Consider the following 15,275-nt stretch of genomic DNA (forward strand, 5'->3'; position numbering starts at 1 on the left):
AGACTACAAAAAATACTCAAAGGAGAAGAAAATGAGAAGCAGTAGCCATATGTCAGGTATGTAAACAAAAATACAACAATGAATACTCTTATTCTGTGTAATTGCAAAGTTTTGTCAGTGAGCCTTCATTAAAAACATTCATTATGATGAACCTTGTGTTCTAAAAAGGTGGGATGGTTTAATAGTGTTAGGCAAGACAAACATATATGTCAGGAAAAGCAATGTCTGGCCATATGCCAATGTCTACAGACTTCTGGTTGTTTGGGTCAACGTATTTAGGCCAACTTAATTTAAACTAAGAATTTCGCAGCAGCCGCTATGAAAACCAGCCATTTTGTTGAATGTTTTGCCACTCAACAGGGCGAGCTCCGGCGCGGTCACAAAAGTGACGTCGTTGCATACCCTCTATATGGACATCTGCCATTTCAAATGAAAATTAAAAAATAAAGTAATACAATTCAAAAAGTTATATTTAAAGAATACATCATTTGATTTAATTAGAAACAGATACATGGACATAAAAGGCATTTAAAAACAACATACATGGAGTTAAAAAATAAAATTTTCCTTCTCTTCCCTGAAATTATTTGTGCAAATTGCAGGTAGAGTCTAAAAGATTTAAACAATGCCAAAAATCCAAATAAAATTGTGAGATTTGAGGAAACACCTTTGCCTTAAATATGTCACAAGGTGCCTCACTTAATGACTGTACATGACACATAAGGATTCATGAGGTTAACATGTAAAATATTTCAAGATCCAACAAAGGAGAAGAAAAGTTAAGCACCTCTGGACTAGACAAAACACGAAAGTTACGAACAACAAAAAAATAAAAGCTTTCACTAAAAATACTTCATATATGTAAAAAGATAAAATCACAGTGGAAGACAAAACAGAGGTATTATCAAAATTATTAAAATTAGAAAACAGATTCCTTAGATTCCTTTAATACATGGAATCCAGTTCGACAAAGGAAAATTTTTCGAAATTCCCCATGGTGCATTTTAGAAGAGTTTTGGCAGCTGCCTTAACCTACTTAAATCCAAAAAATTTCCCACTGACCCCTGAGGCTCCACAACTTCATGTGCCCTCTGGTTTTCAGTAAGCGATGACCGGCGTTGAGGCAGGATATTTTTCGAATCATTCTCCTTTTCGAAGTTGGCGTTGTCCCTCGCAAGAAGCTGCATTTTTGGACGCAAATCTCGTATTAACCGGTCTTGAGAATCAAACGGAGAAATCTTGGGATCGGCAATTAGCTGAAGTGGCTTGTTCGTAATGTTTTTGAGAACCGGCACGCTTTGATCTTCGTGGTCTTGTCTAATGCTCACATTCTTTGAAATTTCATGCTGTACAGAACACCCAATAGCGGAGTCCATTTGGACGGTATCGTCTTGCTCTTCCTCACTGCTGCTGTCTCTTTCAATAAGTCCATACTTCTTCATGTATTTACAGGTGGCTAGAGACATGTTGCTGGGAGACAATATACTCAGTCCAACACTACTCTTCTCTACAGCAGATTTTCTTAAAAGAACTGCGCTGGGATCCATAAGCGGGCCGCAGGACTGACCGCCGCCCAAGGAGAGTCTTGACAGTTGCGAGTCGCTTAGGTACTTAAGTGCAATAGCATTGGCCTCAAGGCTCAGGTCTACGCTGCCACTCGGTCCCCAAATGCTGGTGCCCACTTGTTCAGAAAGAGCAAGTCTTGGAATCACTGCCTCTGGGTTTATGCAGGCAAGGGTGCTGAGGACAAAAATGATGTTAGACAAACAATTACAATAAAATGAAACTCATATATGACTGGTCTTTGTTTGTCTATACCTGGCACTTTCCACAGTTGAACGAGTGGTCTTTTCATGCGCCGAGTCTAGTTCCACATTCACCCCAAACTGCTGGAGTTGTCTAAGGGTTGCACTTAAGACTGGGTCTTTATCTGGTGGACTGGTTTTCTGCTTAATGGTCCGAGATTGCGGCACAGAGGAGGTAGTGGGTGATTTCCTTGACTGGCGTCCCACAGGAGACAGACTTTGTCTGTTTTGGACACGGTATTGGTCTTGCTCCACCGTGTCCTCTTCACCCATAGGGTCTTGAAGACGACTTCTAACCTGCCCCTAGATGAATGAAAGAAATTAAACATCAGCTTGAAATGATTACAGCGTTTAACTCTTTCACTGCCATTGACAAGTTTTTCCGGCAATCCACCAGGTGGTTACCCAATGGGTAAAACCCCGAAGTATCTCCTTAGGGCAAACAGTTCAAACTCAGCGTATGTTTTGATCATTACTTTGAATATGATCTTTATCAAAAGTCCTTCACAAAAACCAGGGTTCCCACACCTTAGTTAACTTCAAATTCAAGAACCTTTTAAGGACTTTCCAGGCCCAATACCCTGAAATTCAAGGAATAAATGTGGGGACACTTTTTGTGTTACCTTTTAAGATACATTGAGGCTGTTTACACTTGGCATTAACATGTGTTTTCGTCGATCGGATCACAAGTGGACGACGTTAATGCCAGGTGTAAAGGGTGTTCAAAACGTTTTGAGCTCGTCCACTTTCTACCACTTTCAACCACATCCAGAGGTGGTCGAAACCACTTTCGATCGGATCGCTTTGGAGTTGCGGAACGCACATGTGGTTGAATGGGTTCGAACAGCCACAAGCGACCGCGTTCTCTCCGCCCATTTATCTAATCTGAGGTATTAAACAAAAGTTTTACGTCTTTTTTGACTTCTGGCGTGAACATTCGGTGAACAGCGCTATTTTTAGCCTTTCATTGATAAAACTAAGCGGCTGATCTCCGTAGTTTCGTTTTAAAAATGTGTGAAATTTGCGCGATCCTATTTCATCAATTGCGCTGAAAATTCAAAGAAAGCTCTTACATACTCATGTACAAAACACTGTGCAGCATGTTTACTTGCTAAACAAGCAGTGCACTCCGACATAATATTAGTTTGCGTCCATATAAACTCGCCCACCGTCTGACAGACCACCCCCTCATAGTATTCAGCACAGAAGCGGCCGAAAGTGGACAAAAGAGACGGATTTAAATACTAGGTGTAAACGTAATGTGTCTCTCTCGTCCACTTGTGATCCGATTGATGAAAACACATCTTAATACCAAGTGTAAACAGCCCCATTGTTACATTTCCTTTTCGAGGGAACTTGCGCTGCGTCACTGCAGTGACACTTTGTGGACGCCTCCGGGGTAAGTGCATCTGAATGTGTACATCAAATTTAACCAATGTTGAGGCTTAACGACAAAGACAGGGTGACGTGGGAGCCAGGTATATTGCTATCTGAAATATTGCCAAAGACGGCGTTACAGGGACACAGGAAGTATGAGGAACAACAGTGCAACTATGCAAAAAATCATTTTGGTATGAATCAACATTCGCATAAAGATATCAGCATTTAAAGTGAACAGTTTAGCACGTGTTCTTAAAATGTATGTATATTTTCAAAAACTTCCCAGGGCCTTGAATATTTCCCCAGATTCACAAACTTTCAAAAATTTCAAGGACCCATGGGAACCCTAAAAAACGCAATTATTTTTGACGCTTTTTGCTCAAAAGCTTTTTTTTAAGCAGAGTCTGTTCTTTCATTTGATATATTGTAAGTTTATATATTTAAAGAAGAACATTTTCTGGATGGGATTAAAACTTTTGTGAAAATCATAAAAAACGCTGGCACTGGCTGGCAACTTTAAAAAAAAAAACACTGGCGGGGAAAGAGTTAAAAATACAGCATTCAATTGCTTCAAGGCTAGTGCATAAAAATTTGTCCGTACCAGTAGCTATTGATAAAATCTCGGGTCATCCATTTCTCTGCTTTCGGAGAGATCTTTCGACTGAGAAGGATAATACATGCTAGCGCTTTCTCCCAACACTGGACTCTGAAACGAATGGGCTGCAAAACCAGATGATATCCTGCAACCAAGAAAAGAGTCACATTATGTGTCACATATAAATGGTCTAAAATAAATAAAAATACTAGTCAACATTTGAAGTGGATTAAAAAAAGTTAACAGGGCTCTAGACTAACTTTTTGCACTGGTGCGCCTAACATTTTTTCTTAGGTGCACCAGCACAAAAGTTAGGTGCACCCTAATTTTTGACTGCATCGGATTTATAGTTCACCCAAAAATGAAAATTCTGTCATAATTTACTCACTCTGATGTTGTTACAAACCTGTATAAATGTCTTTGTTCTGGTAAACATGAATGAAAATATTTTGAGGAATGTTTGTAACCAAACCATTCATGAGCCCCATTCACTTCCATAGTATTTTTTTTTTCCTAGAAGTGAATGGGGCTCATGCTTGGTTTGGTTATTAACATTCCTCAAAATATCTTGCTTCGTGTTTATCAGAACAAATAAATGTATACAGGTTTGTAACAAAATGAGGGAGAGTTAATGCTGACAGAATTGTCATTTTTGGGTGAACTGTCCCTTTAACACCGCAAGTTATGGTGGTTTAATACAGAATATAAACATGTAGGCTATTTTATAATTTTCCTTATACGAGTCATGCACAGTCCTGTTTGATAACCCGCATCCGCGCGATTAAAATAACACTTGACCCGTTATCCGACATCAGCATCGATTTATTTCATACCCGATAAAGACTGCGACCGGCCGCACCGCAAATCGTGAAGTAAGTAGAAACCTTTAAAGATCTTCATGCAGAACATTGACAGAAATAAGCACAGGACCTTGACTGGACAAATATATTAACATTTAATGTGAAACTTTGTGAGGGTCGGCAGATTGACAGCTGAGCGGTCAGCAGTGTTTGAACACTCATAAGCGTTGCGCTTATATTTATACCTTTTATATTGATGATATGATTGCAGTGATTCCAAAGGGATGTCCAAAAAAACTCAAGTAGAATGTTAAATGTTTAAAGTTTAATGTATTTTTCTCGCTGCCCTGCGTAAACCCGCGCCGGTGATGGCATGAAATGCGTGATGAGATTGCATAAAAAAGTTTTTTTGTGCTGCATCGGATTTGGAGCGGGTCACACAATAAATAAACTCATACAGGCTATAGGCTACTTTTGAATTCGTTTTGTTAATTTGCTAATATTTAAGTTAAACACATTTCATGTAGGCTTATTTATTTTATTATTTTTTCACAAAAGAAAGATGTAATCATCACGTTCTATTCATTTTAATGCCTTTTGCGCATAAACTAAACCCTTGGGGGAATTATTTATAAATGAATCAACAACGCAAATCAAGGAATGAACTTATTTCTCTATTTAAGACAGTCTGGCAGGGCGGTGATAGCGATACAGCAAACACCGAAAAGTTTATAGGATTAGATTTGGAAGTAAGATTATGAAGAAAACAGCGGTCCTGACTCCTGGCTTTTTTCTATACATTTGGCGCACGGAACGCGACATTGCTGTTGGGTTACGTTCAAATAATTTTCTTCAAAAGAATTATGCTTTGGCTCTGACTCGATTGTAAGAGGCTCATTACCTAATTCCGTCTTCGGGTTCGGACCTGATGTGACGGGAGGTTGATGTCAGAGCATTGGTTGTGATCTTCGGACGGATCAGGCAACTTAACATTCTTAACGAAAAAGTTGTCAATCGTTCTTTTCCTCTTCTCTTATCATCAGCGTCTCTCTCTCTCTCTCTCTGACTGGAGCGCACACGCATTTTTAAACGTACACACACGTAGATCTGGACCATGGCTTTTTCCCTCGAACTCCTGGGTTGCACCAGTGCGACCTGATATTTTTTTAAGTCGCACCATTGAGAAATTAGGTCGCATGTGCGACCAAATTGGTCGCACTCTAGAGCCCTGGTTAATCAAATTTGCCCTAAGAAAAAAATGGGTATTGGGTATTGGTTTTATGAAATGGTTCTGATCCACTTCAAGTGTTGACTAGTGTAAATAAATAAATAAAACGAGAGAGGTTAATAAAAAAAAGTCTTCTTACTCATGTTGTGGAGATGTTTGCTGTAGTGGAGATTCAGGACTCTGGACTTCTGGATCCTGACACGTGTTTTCACTTCCAAGTCTGGAGTCATTTTGACCTCCAGACTTTGGATCCGTCTCAGTTTGCCATTCCAGACTTGAGGCTTGATGTGTGGAAGCCTCCTGGGGCCCTTTCCAATACAAACTGGCTCCTAAATGAACAATAATAATAATATACAAGAAGGTAAGTGATAAACAGTGATGGGAACTAGTCACGGAGTTAAAGGGATGAAAAATCTGTCATCATTCAGTAATCCTCAACTTGTTCCAAAGCTGTAAAAATGTCTTTCTTTCCATGAAATTCTTTAAAACATACTCCTTTGTGTTCAGCAAAATAAAGCAGATCTGGGGCACCATTGACTTCCATTGTAGGAAAAATAAAACTATGGTAGCGGATGGTGCCCCAGATTTGATTGGTTGTTAAAGGGAAAGTTCACCCAAAAATGAAATTTCTGTCATCATTTACTCTCTCTTATGTTGTTACAAACCGGCATACATTTTTTGTTCTGATGAACATAAAGGAAGATATTTCTAAAATGTTTGTAACCAAACTGTTCGTGGAGCCCATTTACTTACATAGAATTATTTTTTCCTACTATGGAAGTGAATGGGGTCCACGAATTATTTGGTTACAAACATTTCTCAAAATATCTTCCTTTGTGTTTATCAGAACAAAGACATTTATACAGGTCTGCAACAACATGAGAGTGAGCAAATGATGACAGAATTTTCATTTTTTGGTGAACTATCCCTTTAACATAATTCAAAAATATTGTATACAAAAATGGAATAATTAGAGGGTGAGTGAATGACGGCAAAATTTTCATTTTTGGGTGAACTTCAACTTTTACAACCGAGTTAACAATTTAACTGTTTATCAAAAGTACCTGTTCCTACAGCAACACTGACGCTTGTTTTTTTCGGTGGTTCGGGAGATGCAGGCGTCTGATTGGACCGCTCCTGCCGTCTGTCATGTTCACCAGATGATTTGGTAGGCGTCTTGCTTTGAGACTCAAGAAGTTTCTGAATCTGTTAAGAAAACCAAGATTAACCCCAGCTTACGATGAGCTACAAAATCAATTCTCCATGACAAATACAAACCTGCATCTGAAGTAACTTTAACTGCCGCTCTTGATCCATAAGCATCTTATAGGCATCAGCAGGAAGCAGACCAACAGAACCACTTGCTGCCGGGGTGTCCAAACATGCTGTATGGGTAGTTGGGACCTGGCAGCACTGGGCTTGACAAGAAGGGGATACTTGCTCAACAGAACCTTTGTCGGTGTTGGCAGGAACACATGGACCATGTGATGGAGAACAATGGACTGGATTATTTCCATGGCAAACAGGACTTCGAGTTGGGGACATGCGACATCCCAAAGATGGCCGAGAAGGGGACAAGTAGCTTTCCCCATGTGGGACACTTTCAGTGCCACAGTAAAGTCCACTAGGGTTGTTGCCAGCCATGTGCACAGCGGTGGGGTAAGCTGGCATCCCTTGCCAGGTGTTGTTTTGATACATGTGACTTGGTGCAGGCTGGTGGGTGCAACAGCTGCAAGGGTTGGATGCTGGGGTACTGTGGAAGAGCCTATGTTGGGAAAGATGATGGATGGGGGTCTGTCCAGGCATTACAGAGCTTTTACTTGACGACGGAGGTCCCGGATACATGGCTGGTTGGGGTTTGGATGGGAGAATTTGCAAAGAAAGTGGCCTCTGCTTTTGAAATGAGCCATTGGGTGAGGAACCATTCTTCGGTGATGAAGATGATGAGGACGATGACACAGATGATGCTGAGGAACCATCCCTTGATCTTCTATGAACAGAGGGAAGGGATTTCCGATTGGTGGTGGTTTTTGGTGTTTGCTGTCCTGAATTATTCTGTAGTTTGTGTCTAGGCTGGGAGAGGACTGGAGTTAGTGGTCTTCGGATTGGAGGTGGTCCAGTAATGCTCCCTTGTTCTGGAGGTCTCAGCCCTGAGTGGCCTTGGTGGGCAGGGCTAATGCTTCTTCTGTGAACATTTGATGAACTTGTTCTGTGATGAGTCGAGTCCTGCACATTAACAGCATTCCCATCCAAAAAGCTGCCCTCTAATACCATAGAAAGTTCTGGTACTGATGGATGTACCCGCTTGGTCTAAGGTAAACAGTTAAAGAGGAAATTAAATGACTTGTTCAGTATGAATCATTCTTATTTTATATTATACGTTAACAAACCTGTTGACTGACAGGGTGGGGGTTTGGAGATGGCCGAGGAGACACGTCTTCATCTTCTACACCCGAGTCATGATCACTGATGGACAATTTGTTCAGCGGAGCAGCAGAGGATGCAGCAAGAGCCCTCCTGAGAAGGTAGAAAAACTTATTTAAGTATATGGTAGTCTGCCAATGCCAATCAAAATCAAGCAACTTTTAATGCACACTAAACATCTAATATTAATACAAATTGATATGATAAATCAAACAATACCCTGTTAACACAGTCTGAGAAAGCACTTCCTCAAACAGCACAGTTTCCTGATTCTGGTCCTCAGCACTGAGTTCAAACTGTAAAGGCCGTCCATCCGAAGGCTCTACATTCTACAGATTTGGGAAAAATTTAATTTTAAATACAGTCATATAGAAAAACTGTTTAAGTTCATAATATAATCATGCAAACGGTCCACAAAGGGTCTCTTAAGATCACATTTACCTGGAAGACAAATATATTTTTGTGTACCCAAGCAATATTACCATACTAAAACAATAAGTTTGTAACGGGAAGCGATTTAAAGGTTATGCTCTGAAAAGAGAACTTTTTCCGTTGCTTCTGTTTTTTCCATGAAGGTGGATAGTCCCACCCATAACAAAATCTTACTGAAAAAATTGTCTCAACCCACAGCTATATCAAACACTAATATTTTCAGATTCACTTTTTCCCACAGCTTTAATTGAAAGTTTGAAATTATCATCTTAGTGATAGGTCAATTGCACTTTTCAATTGTCTGAATCAACTCATCAGCCTCCTTTCAGAACAGGGATGGGCAAATTCGGTCTTGGAGGGCCGGTGTCGTGCAGAGTTTAGCTCCAACCAGAATTAGACACACCTGAAGCCGCCAATTAACTCTTTCGCCACCATTGACGAGATATCTCGGCTTTCCGCAATACCGCTATTATCCACCAGGTGGCGCCCTTCCGCAACTTTTTAAAACCGGAAGTATTGCCCTATGGCAAGCTGCTGCATGTCCGTGTCTGTTTTAAAGATCACACTGAATGGGATCTCTATGAAAAGTCTGTCACAAAAATGGAATTATCTATTTTTGCAGAAACCTACCCATATTCAAAAGCTGATTACAAAAGAACTACTGAAGGTAGGATAAAATGTTTTTTTTGAAAGCAGAGGGTCTATTCTTTCATTTGGTATATTGTATGTTTATATATTTAAAGAAGAACATTTTCAACGCTGGCTGGCAACATTTTTAAAAACGCTGGCGGCGAAAGAGTTAAGGTCTTACCAGGCATACTAGAAACTTTTAGGCAGGTGTGGTGAGGCAAGTTGGAGCTAAACTCTGCAGTACACCGCCCCTCCAGGACCGAAGTTGCCCATCCCTGTTCCAGAATGTCTCCCTAATGCTGCGTTTACACCAGCCGCAGTAGATTTACATGTTAAGTCAATGCAAAGACGCGATTACACGCGGATTATTATCCGCGGCGGGGTACAAGCGGTAAGCATGGCGCGGATGGTGCGCTCCACACAAATTGAGTGTTGCCGCGGGAAACGCGGGACTTGAAAAATCTGAACTTCGGCGGATTTTCGTGCCGCGTTAACCAATCAGGACCTTGCTGTAGTAGTGACGTGATTACAGGAAGCGAAGAGAGTGGCGAGTCTCAGCGGAGTCGCAGAAGCCCCTCCCATGACACGAATTTCCGCGTAAATTTCTCGAATTACTTAAATTTCATGCACAAATGAAGCGAGTGAACTCAAATGTTCAAGCGTCCAACTACCGCCTCTTTTGCCGCCTCTACCGCGGCTGGTGTAAACACAACATAAGCTAATGAGTTAGATCAGGTGTGTTAAATAAGGAGACATCTAAAAACATTCTGGGTAGTGATAGACCGATATATCGGCCGGCCGATAAATCGGGCCGATATTTGCGAGTTTTATGGGTATCGGCATCGGCCGATACATGGCTTCCGTGTTCGCCCTTTTTTTACGGCATTATTTACAGACAGAGTGCTGGAAGCCGCAAGCAATTGCAGGTCATGTGACTAAAAACAACCAACCTTTCCATGACAACATCGAAAGCTCGGCCTAACTGAACAAAGCGTGTTTTATTTCTCATCTCTATGGGGCAGTTTCCTGAACAGGGATTAGACTAGTCCTAGACTAAAAAAATGTCTGTCCAAACTTATAACATCTCTTTTTAACAACATGCCATTTTTTACATAATTTTTATAATGTAAATTGAGTGAGCAAAAGCAGTATCAGCTCCAAATATCGGCTCAAGAAAATCGGCAGCTGTATCGGTCATCGGCTAAGGCTAATGAAACAAAAATCGGTATCGGCATTGGCACTGAAAAATCCATATCGGTCGATCCCTAATTCTGGGAAGGGGTCCTCAAGGACCAGGATTGAGAAACACTGCTCTAATGGACCACAGCTGCCCCTTGACTGCCTGGTGTGTCCCAGGTGGACGTACTGACCTTATACAGTGTTAAAGACTCTGTGCTTGTAAGCAGCTGAAAACTCATTTGCTGCTGTCCGGCGCACGGTTTACACTGGTAAAACTCTGGATCCCGATGTGTCAAAGAATAAAGAACCACCAGGAAAGCCCCTCTCTCTGACATCACTCTGAAAGCATAAACAAAAAATTCCAGGTACAGTCAAGTTTTCCATACACACATGGAAATGATTAAATTTTACTGTAGAGATTAGGGGGCGGTTTCTCAGACAGGGATTAGAATAGTCCTAGACTAAAATAAATGCTGTCCAAACTGAAAACAACTTGCACTGACATATCTTAAAATACATAAGTGCACTTTGTTTTGCCTTAAAATGCACACAAGTAATATTTTTAGTAAGGCATGTTTGTTAAAACTAGTTATATTTCTCAATTAAACTAGGGCATAGTCCTGGCCTAAAATAATCCCTGTCCGGGAAACCACCCTTTTGTGTTTACATAACTTTTGTAAAGACAACATAAAATGCCACTTGCATAATATAAAAAACATATGTGTGTGAAAAATGATCAACGATTTGAAGAAATGTGACGTTTACGTTTGTTATATAATTTTTTGATTTTAAATATACTTCAATAAAGTAATATATATATATATATATATTATATTTTGCATTCTTTCGAAACTGATCGCAAGTCTCATATTATTTTCAGAATGATAGGAAGTTAAGTAAATAAGAAAAATTATACTAACAGGGTCTTCACATCTAGTTAACTAGTTCTAGACAGAAAAATTTAGAAATAGTTCTAGAAAAAAATCTTTAGAAATAATAAATAAAAACTGATGAACTGTGAACAAAAACACAAACATTTAAGAATGAACTACATCAATTTTGCTCATCTTGAAGCTTACTGGTGGACCCCATAAGAACAAAGAATAGATGGAGGAGACACTAACCTGTCCTGGAGGGCGGAGCTGTGCAGGTACCTTAGACACCACGCCCACACCAGAGGATTATGGATGTGCGTAACGCCACTCAGCCATCTGCCAAAAGAAAAGAACTGTTACACACCTATTCTGAACATCTTGCAGGATTTGAAGCATATAATTAAAGGGGCTGAACGATAGTACCTACCAACAGGCAGAATAATGCTGTAAAAAGTCACCATTTACAATAACATACAGACTACTTACATTCCCACTAGTGGAAGAGTGTAAGCCTTTGGATCAGATTCAAGCACAAGGAGAAGTTTCCGGGTTTGATCCATAGTAAGAAACCTAAGACCCAATATTTTACATTTTAAGAACCGAAAGCATCACATATGGCAACATAAGCAGTTAGACAGTCTTTCCGTACCCGCGTTTCCTGCTGTTTTGCACCACCCCTGCCGTGCTACTAAGGTTTCTGGCAAGAGCGGTCGGTATAACAGGCACTGCCCGGACAGGGACCGCATCCAATGTGCATGCCACAGTGACTGCTGCCCAAGATAGGTCGAAGGTGAGCCTATCCATGTTTTCGGCGCAGCTTAGACGAGCACGCAAGGTAAGGAGTTTGGATAACTCCAGCGTCTCTTTACTGCAGCAACAATGTTGGAGCATCTAGGAAACAAAAGAGCATGTCCAAATTTATTGCATTACATTTACATTTATGAAAAGCTTAGTTTCATTCCACATTACAAAATTCGAATTAAACAATTGAATACAAATGCAACCAGTGAATGAAACCAAGAAAACCACAGCAGATAATCACATGTCCCTAAGGTAACATGTCACACTCAAGACAGCTGTTACTGACAGGTAACATAGGAGGAAAGAGCCCAATTAAAAACCGTTAACATGTGCTTCCCAATTTCTCGGATAAAACCTATTCGGATCAGCTACCTTAAATGAGATGTTAAAATCATCCCCCGAGTGCACTGTTCTGCCAGTAATAGGATGGCCTTCAAAAACACATGGAACAAGGGTGTCTCCAGGGAGCATGGCAGTTGGCGTTTTCCCAGGGCATCCCGTCTGCTCTCGGCCAGGATCAAAACGATCCAGGGTAATCGTCACACCTTCCTCATCTAGAAAAATAAAATCTCAGTTAATACAACACTTAAGGGACAGGGCAACATGGGAAGGCTTAAAAAAAGTCAAATTCCCTGACTTTCACGGACTAAAAAGCTGAATTTCCATGAGCTATGTCCGGGATGCTGTGAGCCTGGATAATTTAGTGTACACCTCGAGGTTATAAAAATGTAGTTAAATGCATGAAATAAATAAACAGTGCCAATAAACAGCTATTTAAATTATAGTCAGCAGAGGCTTGGACCGGAAAATGGTATTCTGTACATCCCAAGTCAGGGTTCCCACACCTTAGTTAACTTCAAATTCAAGGACCTTTCAATGACTTTCCAGGTCCAATACCCTCAAGTTCAAGGACTAAATGTGGGGACACATTTCAAATGAGAGCAAGGTTACATCGTGTTACCTTTTTAAGATACATTGTTACAGTTCCCTTTCGAGGGACCTCGTGCTGCGTCACTGCGGTAACACTTTGGGGACCCTCCAGGGGTAAGTGCGTCTGAATGTGTATATCAAATTCAACCAATGGTGAGGCTTAAAGACAAAGACAGGGTGACGTCGGAGCCAGCAAGTATATCGCTATATGAAATATTGCCAAAGACGGCATTACAGGAACGCAGGAAGTATGGCAAGGGCGACGCAGCGTCTCGTTCCCTTCTCAGAGAACAACAATAGCCCAAATGCTTTAATGTCAAACACAACTATGCAAAAAAGCATTTTGGTATGAATCGACATAAAGAAAAAGATAAAAGCATTGAAAGCGAACAGTTTAGCACGTGTGCTTAAAAAGTCTCGAATTTTTATGATATTATCCTACACTACACAGGGAATATGGAATTCTTCCAGAAAATTTCTTGCATAAAATAGATTCAAGCTGTTTTAATGACCTGTATCTATGTATGTATATTTTCAAAAATTTCCCAGGGCCTTGAATCCCCCCCAGATTCACAAACTTTCAAGGACCCATGGGAACCCTGCCAAGTTAACAAGCAGATTACATTACAAACTAAAATTTAAAGCAACAAACAAAAATCCCTGATATTCCATGAGCTGGACAACAAAATGTAAAATTCCCTGACTTTCAATGTCTGGAAAAGAATCCCATGACCTGTGGGAACCGTGAAATATGAATCAGTTATTTCAGGGTGTCAAGCACAGACAATTTGTGAGGTCACATATACTCACCGCTGTCTATTGCCAACGTCCCAAGCAGAAAACAGGAAAACGTAGGCTTGTTGCTTTGTCTTGCATGGCGGTGAGCTAAACGTAATGCCTTTTCTGCAAGCAGCAGTCTCGGATTTCTGAAATAGACCAAAAAATTTACATTTTATGGCATCAGAAACAATCTATACAATTAATAGTAATACAACAGAACAGTAGACATTACTCACCTGTAATATGAAAAATGCAGACTCACAACATCACCATTGGGAGTGGGATCCCAAAGAGAGACTTTGGATTTTGGGAATGTCAAAGGAGTGAGAACACTGTCCGAGGACCTTAAAGGACCATACAGAACCATGTGATTTATTGTTTTCTTAGATAAATACAATCAGATGGGTATTAGAAAAGTAACGTTATTTGGGAAAAAATAATGTAGATATACCCGAGATTCTGCAGCGTTTCAGGTCTAACACCATTCTCCAGCAAATGGGGTGGCAACCCTTTAAAATCCACTTGAAGACGATTCATTCTGATTTACAATGAAATATCATAAAATACAATAAGAGACAGCTGCAATATCTGCTATATAAAGTAATAGTTTGTGCTCTTGGATGGTTGCTAATGTTTGTCGGGCGACGTTAGCTTACATGCTAGCATGCCAATACTAGCAGATAACACATAAAAACATATATAATATATCTTTATAACACATGCAGAATTTTTTATATTTTACCTCTTGGCTCTCCAAACACTTTAATCATGCCGTCGTCGTGTTTAAATCGAAATACTCCAACTCCAGCTTGCGGGTGTGTTTGTGTGTGCGTATGGACGCAAATGTGTTAAAACTGCCCGTGCAGCCTTTCGAGCGGTACAAACCGCGCCAAGACTTATCTACAGTAGCCGAGTTAAAGATTACATTCATTCAGCGTGCCGACAAATGGAGAAATACCAGTTGTTGTCAATAAACATTGACACACGAGACAATCGCATTCAACAAACGCAACAACTCGAAAATAAATTGTGGCGCTGTTTCTAGGTTCCAATGGCGGGGCGCTGCAGCAGGGCGGCTCGGCCAATAGGAATCACTTCCGATGACCGCTCGACCAATCAGATGACAGGTACCCAACACGCTTGTTGGAAGAGTGTTTTTGAATGGATCACAAATGTATTAGACTGTAATTACTATTTAAACATGGGTGTCGTTTAAAATACCACATTTTATAGAAATAAACAGTTTCTTTATATAATGGTATAGTAATTTTTATTTATTTAGCTGTCTTGACTATACATTTAGTGACGTTTGTTGTAAATCATTTAAATGTAAATAAGGATTAATATTGAGCAGTTTCTGTATGAATTTATTTACTGTCTCACTGGAATCATATTTTTGAAATGTAGCTTTATATT

The 15,275-nt window shown here is 40.2% G+C and overlaps 1 protein-coding gene across 1 annotated transcript; it reads right to left on the reverse strand.

Annotated features, from left to right (window-relative positions):
- Window positions 1–466: 466 nt before the first annotated feature.
- On the reverse strand, window positions 467–14,938 carry stil (STIL centriolar assembly protein). The gene is given in 17 exon segments (XM_055218306.2): window positions 467–1,740; window positions 1,819–2,108; window positions 3,787–3,925; window positions 5,948–6,137; window positions 6,873–7,014; window positions 7,087–8,118; window positions 8,199–8,325; window positions 8,452–8,561; window positions 10,665–10,812; window positions 11,598–11,684; window positions 11,835–11,918; window positions 11,998–12,239; window positions 12,522–12,703; window positions 13,890–14,005; window positions 14,096–14,203; window positions 14,311–14,397; window positions 14,602–14,938. Coding segments are annotated over 16 exon segments (3,819 nt in total). The 5' UTR covers window position 14,397; window positions 14,602–14,938; the 3' UTR covers window positions 467–1,004.
- Window positions 14,939–15,275: the final 337 nt, after the last annotated feature.

The sequence above is a fragment of the Misgurnus anguillicaudatus genome, chromosome 23, assembly GCF_027580225.2.
Source record: "Misgurnus anguillicaudatus chromosome 23, ASM2758022v2, whole genome shotgun sequence".
NCBI lineage: Eukaryota > Metazoa > Chordata > Actinopteri > Cypriniformes > Cobitidae > Misgurnus > Misgurnus anguillicaudatus.